Source organism: Onychostoma macrolepis, chromosome 02, assembly GCF_012432095.1.
Source record: "Onychostoma macrolepis isolate SWU-2019 chromosome 02, ASM1243209v1, whole genome shotgun sequence".
Lineage (NCBI taxonomy): Eukaryota > Metazoa > Chordata > Actinopteri > Cypriniformes > Cyprinidae > Onychostoma > Onychostoma macrolepis.
In genome coordinates, this window is record NC_081156.1 from 21,591,061 (window position 1) to 21,603,555 (window position 12,495).

Consider the following 12,495-nt stretch of genomic DNA (forward strand, 5'->3'; position numbering starts at 1 on the left):
TTTCCATGAGTTTATCAGTAAATTAAATTGGCTCAACTTGGCTGTTAGTTTGACGTTTTTTGAAGAAGATTCGCAATGTGGTACCAGAGCGTGTGACGAAGGACGGCTGTAAGATTCTATTTGTGTATTGAAATGCCAGTCATTTTTTACAGTGCTCTGATTGGTTCAAATGAAGCACCACCTACTTAAATAATCCAATAACTTCCGCTGACGATTTTTGAATGCAGAGCGGTTAAAGTTGGTTTACGACTCATAAGGGCAAAGGAGCAGAATAATACTAGTCTCAGTTTTGACATAGAAACGTTCGCAAAAAACCTGCAATTAACAGACTATAATCTGGGATGGATCCTGCGTTGTCGAAGCTTCTTATCGGGCTCGCTGTCAACATAAGCCGTAGTGATGGTAAGATGCTTGTTTGCTAAGTTAGCTGCTAATCTTTTATAGACACGAACTACATCATGAAATCAGTTGATGTTAAAAATCAAATTATCGCAGATTAAATTTAATACGTACCAATACAACATATAGTAGGGATTGCTGGCATTGGAAAGTTTGAACATTGCACGAAAAGAAAACCACTCAAAGAGAAAATCATATAATTGTGTGTATCTAAATTTACAATATGTAAACAAAATAAAAAAAAAACAACCTGTCATTTCTCCTTGTGATCCCTTGTCTTGTAGGATTGCTAGTTAATGACTGAAAAATACACAACCTAGTTGGCGTGGATCGTTTTAAAAGGATAATTTAGCAAATTAATAAAATATTGTAATTTACACTTAATGTCCTAACTCATGTTCTTCCCATATGATTTAGCTTTTTTTGAAAAACAAAAGGAGATGTTAGGCTGAATGACATCCACAATTTATTGTAAGGAAAACAGAGATGCAATAAAAGTGAATAACACTGCCTGTTTTGCACCACTGAAGAAGTCAGTCATGAATTATCTCAAAGTTCAACCAAGTGAATTGTTTGTTTATGCCACTCTTTTCCGTCAATGCAGGAAGAATACACAGTGCCACTGTGAAAACGGCCAATGTCACTAAATCTACAGTGAATGTGGAATGGGCTGAGAAGGGCATCACTAAAGGAAAAGAGGTTGGTAACAATTACTGAATTTGTTGTAACAAGACTTTTGTTTTCCCACTACATAAAGCAGTTATTAGAATGTTGACTACAGGTTTTGTTGGTATTTGCACTTCCACAGCCAAAGTTCTAGGATGTCGTGCTTAACTAGATTAATAAACCGATTCTCCTCTAGGTTGACATGGATGAGCTTAAGCAACTCAATTCTGACCTTATGCAACACCTTCAACCAAGCCGCCAAGAGGAGCCTGAGTCCGCCGCTGGCCCTTTCGCTGCACCTGTGTCAAAACCAGCAAAAGTGAGTCCTGTATTTCTTTTCAAAAATTCTTATTTGTTCAAAATGCACTTTTTTTTTTTTTTTTTTTGATTCAAGTATTGACTATCCACACTGTTGTTTTGCAAAGGAGTAAATTTGATCCAGTTGTTCAGACAGTATTGTCAATATCTGGTATGTACATGTTAGTTACCATGGTAATGCTATAGGCACGACAGCACAATGTCTAGACACCTTCTTCTACAAAAACTGAGAGAAGCAGTCACTGTGGAAAACGAGGAAGACCAGTGGTGCTGAATGAAAAACATAAGCACACTGATGCACTGTATCTGAAATCACTGACTCGTTCATTATTATATACCTACAACACTGCTCCAAAAATCAGATTTCATTGTGTCATTCATAGTTTTTTTTTTGTTTGTTTCAGAACATTAGAGCATCAGAGCTTCCTTTAAGGTCATCAAGAATACCTGCTTCTTCAGAACGTAAGTTATATTTGTTGTACCATTTCATAGTTGGTCTCTTGACCTGCACCAGTATAAACTTATGGTGTGTCTCCCATTTAAAGCTGCTCCCCTGGATTGTTCATCTGAAGAGTCAGGTTTGCATGAAGTGCATGCTTTCTTCATGTTCTCCAATCACAGATATTATGGTTTAATTATAACACTCAATCAGGGTGTCTCTTCCCACTTCTGTTCACATGATCTTTTCTACAAATTATCTGCTTGTAGAAATCAAAAATAGTCTTTAAATTACTGTTTCTGTCATTCCAAAGAGGTCTCATATGGCAGAGATAGTCATTAGTTCTAGCAGCAATCAAAGCACTGTGGATAGTGGTTTCTCACTTTTGGTTTTATGTAGCAATAATTGTTCTTTTCATCCATTTAGAAGTTACTTTCTGTACTGTTTCTGCACATTGTCAGATACTATAAGGGTGAGGAGATCGTTCTGTTGTCCAATTATATTGCTGATTGAAATGGTCATGACAAACATTATTGGAGATTCTTGTACTGTCCATAGGATCACCTTTGGATTTATTGTCAATGGTGACCATGGACAGCTCTTTATTCTGCTCCGTTTTGAATAATACATGAATTATAAATCACACTGTACTGCAGAGAGTTCACATAACATAATTTGGTCTCCTTTCAGCTTCTAGGAGGATGACCACACGTCAGACTTGCTTGTTCCGACAGCCTGCCCCTCCACCTGTGGTCTCAGCAATGGCTGCAGAGGAAGTTCTCTCTCACGATCTTCCCTCATCTACGATCCCTAAACCTTTAGGTCTGTCTGAACATCAGCATGATATTAAGATATGCAGTGTAGTAGCAAGTTGTTTTGCATTGAAATTAACTGATATTGATTGGTAACCTGTTTGCGGTGAATGGACTTTCAGCTTGGAGACAGCAGAAAATCATTGTCAAAACATCTTGCATATTTCATTAAGTTGCTATGCTATCTGGATTGGTAGGTTACCAGAGGAGACTTGTTTCAAAGCCAGCTTCTCCTCTGCTACCAACCACTGAGGCCATTTGTGAGAGTGAGGCTTCCAAATGTGCCCCCATGGGTCCACCAAGTATGTTCTGTTTTGGTTTTGTCATGCATGCTTTCACATTATTGATGTGGTGGTAACATCTACAACACTTGACTTAACTTTTTAACTTTTAGGTCATCGCATGTCTCAGGTCTCAGAAACAAACAAGATGGCAAACAAACGGTTGTCACTAGCAAGAAATCCTGAAGCACAGAAGAGAGGAAAGGTACCTTAAATAATTGTTATTGTTGTACAGTTACTGAACATTCAAGTACACAACAATGATTGTATTAAAATCTGAAATGTTTTTCCTTTGCATTTTTAAAAATGTTTCATATACTTTGTTTTTTTTTCAGCAGAGACGATAACAGTATTGTTTAAAAACCTCTTTTCAAGCTCCTAAAATTTTATTGTGTAAATGAACAGCTAAAATGCATAAAGAGTTTTCCGGGTTTAGTTGAAAACGATATTGTGTTACTTAACTCTTTTGTTTTTATAAAGGTTTTTTTTTATAATTATTAATTATTTACTTTTCTTCTGTTTGGTCACATTTGTTCTTCTAGTCTTGAAGTCTATGAAATTTGCTAAAATGTATTCATTTTTCTCCATCTAATTCTATTTTCGTTCCTAGTTTGGAGATACAAGTCGACCTAATAAGCAGTTTTACCAGATGATTGAGGAATACAGAGAGACCCTGGAGAAAGTACCCATGTCCTTGTCTGATCCTGTGAGTTAATGAGCATAATATTAATATCATCACGCATGAATTTCAAATTTTAACACAAGATGTATCTTTTAGGTCAAACCTCACAGAATATGTGTCTGCGTTCGGAAACGTCCGCTAAATAAAAAAGGTAGGTTGCTGATTTGACGTCTCTTAATGGAATCGAATTGTTTCTTGCGCATTTCTCATTTATTTGTGTTTAGAGTTGGCAAAGAAAGAGATTGATGTGGTCACAATCCCTGGTAATGGAGCCCTGCTGTTGCATGAGCCCAAGCAGAAAGTGGATCTGACCAAGTACCTCGAGAATCAGACCTTCCATTTTGATTACTCGTTCGATGAAGATGCAACTAATGACTTGGTTTACAGGTAGCTGCATATCTAGAGTTTTTGTTTGGTATTTATTATCATTTATAATGCTAATTACCATGCATGAACATGGCAAGTGTTGTTTATTCAAGGACCAGTTTAGTATCTAATCTGTCATTTCAAACCGTGTCTTTTTTTATTTTTATTTCTTATTTGTTTTGGAGAAACTGAAACAATGCTTTATTATTTGCAAGGAATAGTAACTGATGACGGAATTAAAATTTTTGGATGATCTTTTCCTAAATAATGGAATATTATTATTTTGTTATAAACATGGCAGTTTATTCAGTATTAATGTTTAATACAGAAAATATTGGTTATGAATTGAACTTTTAGGTTCACTGCTAAACCTCTGGTTAAGACCATTTTCGAAGGTGGTATGGCGACGTGCTTCGCATATGGCCAAACAGGCAGTGGAAAGACTCATGTAAGTTGTTTTGTTTGTGCTTCCAAAACAAAATTCCATACACTTGTTCCATGTTGTTCATCTGAGGCATTATTTACAGACTATGGGTGGAGACTTTTCTGGAAAGAGCCAAAACAGCTCTAAAGGGATTTATGCCCTGGCAGGTGATTGTAACTGCCAAATATACTTAACATAGTGGCCTGTTACGTTGATCTGTGTTCACTTATGCATTAATCTCTCTGCATACCTCACAGCACAGGATGTATTTACCCTCCTAAGGCAAAAGCGATTTGCTGATATGGACCTTTGCCCGTATGTCACCTTTTTTGAGATCTACAACGGCAAGGTTTGTACATATTGTATTACATGTTTCCAAAACAATTCTGTGATGTCTTGTCAAACAGATGGTGTAGTTTTTGCTTTTCTGTCATTTAAGTGCAAATAAACCTCAAATTTCCAAATGCTTAGTGTACTCTATATGCTCAATTAAACAAGTGTGGTATTAGTATTTGGTTTTATGCTGATTTGACTTTTGATTGTGGTTGCAAGCATAAAGTACTTGTTCAGGCACGATGGTGAACTGTTTGTGTGCTGCAGGTGTTTGACTTGCTGAATAAGAAAGCAAAGCTGCGTGTTTTGGAGGATGAAAAGCAGCAGGTCAATGTTGTTGGCCTGCAGGAAGTGCCCGTGTCATCTGTTGATGATGTCATCAAGATGATTGAGAGGGGAAGTGCATGCAGGTAAATATTATGTTCATTTTTTTTATTTTTTTAAGTGAACCCTTTAAATGTCATTTGTCTTAAATGACTGTGTTTATGCTATAGCTCTGTTATTTTAGAATGATGTATATGCTTTTATAGTTTTGTAATATTTAGGATAGCTAGCTTTAATTTTGGTAATCTTATGTGCTTTTGTCATGATTTCTGTATGACTTTATTTTACCCTTTAGTTGACAATGCAACATTTCTTCTAATTTCTAAGTGTTTCATCAAATATTTATATTAATTTTAAATATTATTTAACCTTTATTTTATTTACCAAAAACATTTTAAATGGTTTTAATTAACAATAACAACTGTATCTCACCTTATAACAGAACGTCTGGCCAAACGTTTGCCAATGCCAGCTCATCGCGTTCACATGCGGTTTTGCAAGTAATTCTAAGGCGGCGGAATTTCCTCCATGGGAAGTTCTCTCTGGTGGACCTTGCTGGGAATGAGCGTGGCACTGATGTCAGCAGTAACGATCGGCACACCATAGTGGAGACCGCAGAGATCAACCGCAGCCTGCTGGCTTTGAAGGTGCTTTGTCTGCTGTCTACTGCACCAAATAGGTCATCTCTGTATTGTTGTTTCTTTTAAATTCACATTATTTTTTTCCAAATTTGATTCAAGTACGTTATTTAAATTTAGCTTAATATCTGAGGTAACTGCTGTTTGTTTGTTTGTTTTTTCAAGCACTCTGAGGTGGTCATTAATACAGTTAATGATTATAGCTTTTGTTTGCTGTTCAGTTATATTGAAAGAAATCAGTCTGTACCCTTTTTGTAAACACAAAAGTACTTGGCAGTTTTAAAGTAATAGGTTGTTCATGTCTTACCTGACTCCTCAGGAATGTATCCGGTCTCTGGGTCAGAACAGCGAGCACATCCCGTTCAGGATGAGCAAACTCACCCAGGTGCTTCGGGATTCCTTCATTGGAGAAAACTCTAGGACCTGTATGGTAAGAGTGAGCTACCTGTGTGTTTCAATAACCTTTTTTTTTTTTTTTTTTAGGGCTTGAATTGAATACTATTATTTATTGTCAAATTAATCTCTTTATGCATTTTGCCTGTTTCAGATCGCAATGATCTCGCCGGGTATGAACTCTTGTGAATACACTCTGAATACACTACGTTACGCAAACAGGTGCTTTTTATCTCCCTCGATTTGAACTAATGTTGCTCTGATTGGCTGAGAAGGCCCTCTGGTGGTGCGATTTAGGTATTGCAATCATTTGTGGGTGTTTCTGACAGGGTAAAAGAACTGAATGGTGTGTCTAAGGGAGCTTCGGTGGAGAATGGTACAAAACTAGAGCTTTCTGAGGAAGGAAACTCCTCAGAGGAGGTGAGTGAATCAGGCTGTGCATATTAAATTTAAGTGGCAGGACTTTCTTCTACAACACTAAGGCCTGGAATCACAGACAGTTTAGCCTTGGACTAAACCAGGATTAGGACACAAGTCATTTTTAATAACATGCCTTAGAAAAAAACATTACTGGTGTGCATCTTGAGACAAAACAAATCACTGATATGTTTTAAGATCAGTCAGTGCAAGTTTCTTTCAGTTGAAACGGCTCCGAATTAGATTTTAATCTGGAGCTATCCACTATAAGTGGTTAAATACAACTTTTATTTGTATTCCAATTACTGAATTATATTAATTTTAACCAGTTGCCTTTATTTCTGAATGAAATGAATTATGAATGTATAGCAATTTATTATAATGTAATAGTGTCTATTGTGGGTTTTTTAATTGATTAATTTAAAGAACTGTCTTGAAATTGTGTACATTTTATTTTATTTAGAGAAATGCGGTACAAAACCGCTAAAATGTACGTATTTTTCAGGAGTCTGTTCTCCCAGCGTTTGAGGCTATATCCCAAGTGTCTGAGATGGAGGAGAAATTTTATGAAGAACTGAAGGTTTGTAGTTTTCTGTCGGTCCTGAGGTTTGTGTAAACACACCTGCTCTGAGTGGGTGGCATTGTTTTAAACCTCACTATCACTCAAAAAGTTACAAAACTCCCTGTAGCAATCAAGTTACAAAACGCCTTTTGCTATTTGTTTACCCCTGAATGCATTTCTTCAGACAAGCCTTTTTTTAACTGCTCAGAGACCTTGGTTGAGTCATAGGATAAGTGGGTTTTGTGTTCATCTCTGTTTCTCATTCCTTTTCCAGGGGTGCAGTGAGGTTGCAAGATCTATGGAATATCCCTCGTTTGATATCATAGCAAATTTACCAGAGATTGACACATTCATGAAGAAACTGCAAGGTATTTCATTGTAATCCAAATAGATGCATACATTACCATTCAAAAGTTTGGGGTCAGTAAGAGTTTTTTAAAAATGGTTTATTGTGTGACAATATTACAATTCAAAATATTCTATTTTAATACATTTTAGAATGTAATTTATTCTTGTGATGGTATAGCTGAACGTTTAGCAGCCATTACTCCAGTCAGAAGTGTTACATGAACCTTCGGAAATCATACTAATAGGTTTATTTAGGGAAAATTAATTACCTCTGAAGGTCCCCAGAGCATCTTGCACCTGCTCACAGAATTATGTAACACACATATTTACCTCAATATCACTACTCCCTCTCTCCGCATACACCTATCAGTTTATATAATAACTTGGTTGAGTTTCAATACATGTTGAAGTGACACAAATTGTGTGGTTTGAGAGGGTGTTGAGAAAAAGCCTGCCATTTCCTGCTGAGCATTGAAATTGTTTTTCCATCTCCTTGTTGTAGAGTCTTACCAGGCTTTGAGATCAGCTATTGAAGCAGAACAGAGGGTCAGGATGTCACCAAACTAATCTAAAATGAGATTCAGCTGCGAACAACTGCAAAGAAACCTCTTACAAAAGCTAATGCAATTTCAATTTGTTCTTTTAATAATCTTATCTGCTATCTGGTTAGAGATATATCAAGTGTTTGTTTTTTTGTGTGTATGTTTTAATTGTTTTTGTGTACTGAATAAAGGTTCCCATATCTTGAATCTTTTGTAAATCACATTTTGAATGCTGCGTACTGGTTATTCAAGGCCGTCTTCATGAATCATCAGCTGTTTGTGCTTCATTTACATGCATTTGGATTCTTACTCCTTTCACGTCTCCCCCCTTGGAACTGTGCTTTTTTTTTTTTTTCTCATCCTGATGACGCCAAAATGAGAGGCGGTTTGAGCACCGCTTCATACCACCCACCCTTCCCATCACCCCCCAGCCTTGACCTCCAAACCGCCACTATATACAAGCCACAACCAGTGTATACACTTGCCCTGCAAGCACAAGCTGACACATGACAAATCAAAGGCCTAATAAACAGCTCACACTGAACAGTTTACCTCAAAGGATGAAAATAAACAAAATCGGCCTGTGAGTGGGTGGCCCCACATCTCTGTGTGAGGCCTAAAAGCTCAACTGCTTCCTCTGCGCTCTTTGGGTGGCATTTCCCACCCCCCTACTCTGTAAATGCATATAGCTGTGCTACATATATTGCACTAAAATTGGGAATATGTATCTTGTTCTAGCACTACGTTTGATGTACAGATACAACTGTATTCGTTTTACAAAACTCCTTAATACATTGTAATTCGTGAAATCTAATTTTCATTGTAGAGTTGCTGTCCAGTGCCGTTTTGGTTATGTTCATGTGTTATTAAACATGTTTCAATGTAAAATAATTGTTTGGAATGTGTATTTTAACATGTCAGTCGTTGTGGTGAACTGATTAACATTTTCTGTTAAATAAACGCTTTGTTCAAACCTTTGTAGTCTGATTTAAAATGATCCTCACTCACGCGACTTGAAGGTTCTCCTCAGACAAACCTTAATTAACTTCTTGAGACCTCGAGTGTTGATTCTAACTGAATCCTAAAGTGGTTGTAAGAGACTGAAGTAGTTTTGATTCGGTGTTGCGTTGTGGTTTCGTTATCGTCTTGGGATGTAACTACCCAGCTTCACTTCTGAAACAACACTCTTAGAATAGCTAAAAACGACTGCTGGCTTGTTACAGGCATGGTTTCGTCAGTTCAGTTATCCACCATGCATTTTAAAGAAGACGAGAGAGCTGAAGGAGCTTTTGCTGGGCTTTTCGATTTGGAAATGTTTCATACGAGCCGAGTCTTGTATCTGTTGGCCCCGAGTCTGTTTGACTCTGCTCTCTGGATTCCAGCTGTCCACATGAATATTTTCTCAGTGTGGAGAAAATTGGCAGTGGACGATGCTCAGTTCCCATCACCTCCACAGACTAAATAAACAGACAAACCACCCAGCGAGCCCATCGGAGGAGCATGCAGAACAACCTATGTTTTTCTTTTCCTTCTGACCCCTTTCTTTCTTCTCTGTCATTCTGTGGCTCGGGATTGTCTGTGAATGGATCTGGAAGGGGAAAGTGTCCGTCAATGCCAGACCTGTGGCTGGCCTGCTTAAATGGTGTTACGGTGTTTGGAGAAGAGCCTTTCTATAAACACATTACTCCAGTTATTTTTTTTCTTTTGCATACACAGTCTATGATGTGATTTACTGTATTTTACAACACATATATGTTGGTCTCTCTAAATAAAAAAATTAAATAAAACAAAGCTTTCTGTGTAAGAAAGATGGATTACAAAGATGTTCACTTTCCCTCCAGTTCGTTTTTAACTTTTTCATTATTGTGCTTTAAACAACAAAACATTACAACCATATCAATGCCATGGGAGCAAGGGAAGGAAAGTAGGAAAAGAAAACAAACAGAAAATACATAAATTTAAGAAAAAAAGACAGTCACACATTTAGAGACATAACCTTTGAACTATTCAACTATTTTAAATACAGACCGTAAGTGAACAGTTTCAAAGCACTAATTTGAATAGCATTTTTTAAGACTACTGAAAAATTGGTCATTTATAGTTTTAACCATTTATTCGAAAACTTTTGCGACCTGAACCTTGCCTCAGCTGAGTGCTGATTCGTGAGTCGTTCAGTCCAATTTAAAAGCCAATCAATGGGTTCATCACAAAGAACCGGTTCAAAATGGTTCATTCACGAATCCGGTTCTAGATTTCAGTTCACTCGATGATCCGATTGCAGTAGTTCTTCAACTAGCAACTACTTAAAATAATCAGTGAATAATGACTTAATTTCAATGGGTTCCTTAAACAAAACTATAATTTACAATCTAATGCACGAGTATAGACTACTTAATTTTTTTTTGTAGCATATGCCACGTGGTCACCCTAAAAGACCTGCATGATTCATCAGAAATAATTCTTTATGGGTTTGTCACGACATGAGGGTGAGTCATTTCATCAAAACTGACGCACATTTTTAACCAGTCTTCATCTTGAACATCCTTCTTTTTCATTGACCCACATTCAATTAAATTGATAGGAAAACTTGTGGTTAAAGACTGTATTTTTAGTCAGCTTCAAAAGTTTATAAATTATATAAACAGATGTTATAAAAAAAGTTCAATTTTTATGGTTGTTAGCTTGAACTGTTCTGGATTTAGTTATTTTTAAGGATGTCGCAAAGGTGCAGTGTTTCAATGCTAAATTTGTTGTCATGCACATGACATGTTACCAATAGAGGGCAGTCAAACTATGCACACAAAACTCACCCATGAATGTTGCTTTAAAAGTCAAACTTCCTGCTGTTGTAATAATGTTATGGCGTTCATTTGCATTTTTATTTATTTGCTTTAGTATGTTTACTCATTTAAAAATCAGTGTAGCACACTAGGAAATTCCCAGCATCTTATTTGGCCCCGAAGCATCAGAATAGTTTCAGAGTCAGCCACATTGGAGCTTGCTTATATTTCATGCAGTTTGGCATCATCTGGCACGCTCATTGGCACCAGCACTGGGCATCAGAATTTAATATATTCACAGAGGTGTTTTAATATTTGATTTTGTTCATGAATGCTTCACTGTTTTCTAGGAATTGTTGAATATTCCTAATGCTAATTTAGAATGTTTCCTACGTCTTTTGAGATCCTTTTGCTATACTTTTTCAGATGGAATGATTAAATGCGCGTGCCTGTGTGAAAAGATACAGGCGCTGGCGGCAGGCCTGTCTGCGGGGCTGTGGTGAGTCTGGGTTTCCCCAGCTGGGTATGCTTGTTTATGCTTCCATTTCAAGGCGGCTAGAGGACAGCGTGCCCGTCAACACAGGTGTGCAAACCACAGAGTCTAACAAAGAGGGTGTATTATTAAAACTCCTGCAGACTTTCATTTATATAAATACACTCTGCGAGGAATAGAAATTGTAATATGTTATTCGATTTTGCTTGTGAAACATAAAAACAAACATCACATACAAGGGGGGTTTCTATAATCTGAAACGTCTTTACAGTTCAGTTTTGTAGTTCTGTGGTCAATATGTATTATTACACAATTAATATCGTTAAAGACTTAAAAAAACAAAAAAAACCTAACTGGTTCTCTGTGGATCGTCCCAGAGGCCAGAAAGGCCGCTCAGGACCAGTCAACACATACATGCTTACACTCTCTCATTTAAACATCCAGAGAAAGAGGGTCTCCGCTGCAGTGATGGATTTAGGCGATGAGAGGCATTTTGTTTGGAATATTGGGCCTCCTTGTGCCTCGGCCCCGTCCCTTTGGGCCGAACATGCCAGACTGAATACATAGCTCTGAATGAGGGCGAGAACTCCATTGTAGCCTTACTATGTTAGTTTACAAGTGTCCACGTTTACAAGTACTTTTTAGTGCGTTTATGCAATTTAATATGTCTATAATTAAAGTTTAAAACACACAGTTCACTTTTTTAAATTGTATGAAAGCTGAATTTGACTGTTGTGGGTTGCTGTTTTTCATATTTCAGTCTTTATTATAGTCTGAACAGCACCTCCTAGTGATTAAACACCTTCATAACTCAAGATTCGAAACTTCTACTTCCAAGTTAATGCATGTGCTTGTAAATTCTTGCAGTTTTTGCACCAAAACATGAACTATTTTAAACTCTCATAAACATTACACTTCAAATCTTGCTGCAAAACAACACTGCAATTACAGAAAGTGGTTTAATACTAACACTCATTTTGTTTACCGGTAAAAATCTGTTTTTGAATATAGCTTTTTGTTTTTTAAATCACACAAGTTTGCTTGACCTTGAGTCAAGCTGTAAGCAGCTACAAAGAATGTAATTTACCAGAACCATCTGTTTTGCTTTCAAGGTTTTTAAAAGTTCAAACCTATCATTTACAGTAAATGTTTTATATATAGATCTTGGTAATATGTAAATTAGTTGTTGTTTTTTTTTTACTCTCTCAGTGTTGCAAACATGACACATAACCCTAATATTTAATTTAAAAAAATACTAAATTGAACAGCAATGTAACT

At 36.8% G+C, this 12,495-nt stretch overlaps 1 protein-coding gene and 1 long non-coding RNA gene across 4 annotated transcripts in view; both read left to right on the forward strand.

The window, feature by feature from the left end:
* The first annotated feature begins 200 nt into the window (after positions 1–200).
* On the forward strand, positions 201–8,901 carry kif2c (kinesin family member 2C). Of its 2 annotated transcripts, XM_058764892.1 has the most exons (22): positions 201–402; positions 1,004–1,098; positions 1,262–1,384; positions 1,788–1,845; positions 1,929–1,961; positions 2,513–2,644; positions 2,832–2,936; positions 3,029–3,120; positions 3,526–3,621; positions 3,694–3,748; positions 3,822–3,984; positions 4,321–4,411; positions 4,491–4,554; positions 4,645–4,736; positions 4,988–5,130; positions 5,487–5,691; positions 6,002–6,112; positions 6,230–6,297; positions 6,405–6,495; positions 6,998–7,072; positions 7,329–7,422; positions 7,905–8,901. In XM_058764892.1, exons 1-22 carry the CDS (start codon positions 342–344, stop codon positions 7,967–7,969), a joined length of 2,112 nt encoding a protein of 703 aa, XP_058620875.1. In that variant the 5' UTR covers positions 201–341; the 3' UTR covers positions 7,970–8,901. The 2 variants fall into 2 exon arrangements, with proteins under 2 accessions (XP_058620875.1, XP_058620881.1); XM_058764898.1 differs by lacking the exon at positions 1,929–1,961.
* Positions 8,902–10,194: 1,293 nt separating this feature from the next.
* LOC131527154 (uncharacterized) overlaps positions 10,195–12,495 on the forward strand; it is a 39,413-nt gene continuing 37,112 nt past the window's right edge. The window contains exons 1-2 of one of the 2 annotated variants that reach the window (XR_009267607.1): positions 10,195–10,430; positions 11,151–11,307. This is a non-coding gene — a long non-coding RNA (uncharacterized LOC131527154). The remainder of the gene's footprint in view (positions 10,431–11,150; positions 11,308–12,495) is intronic. The other variant, XR_009267606.1, reaches the window with a different exon arrangement.

Excerpts from the sequence above, each read along its gene's own strand:
- kif2c (XM_058764892.1), top strand. The coding sequence starts at position 342 with ATGGATCCTGCGTTGTCGAAGCTTCTTATCGGGCTCGCTGTCAACATA. Across the intron at positions 1,385-1,787 it reads CTGTGTCAAAACCAGCAAAA|AACATTAGAGCATCAGAGCT; the intron begins GTGAGTCCTGTA and ends TGTTTGTTTCAG. Across the intron at positions 6,496-6,997 it reads AAGGAAACTCCTCAGAGGAG|GAGTCTGTTCTCCCAGCGTT; the intron begins GTGAGTGAATCA and ends CGTATTTTTCAG.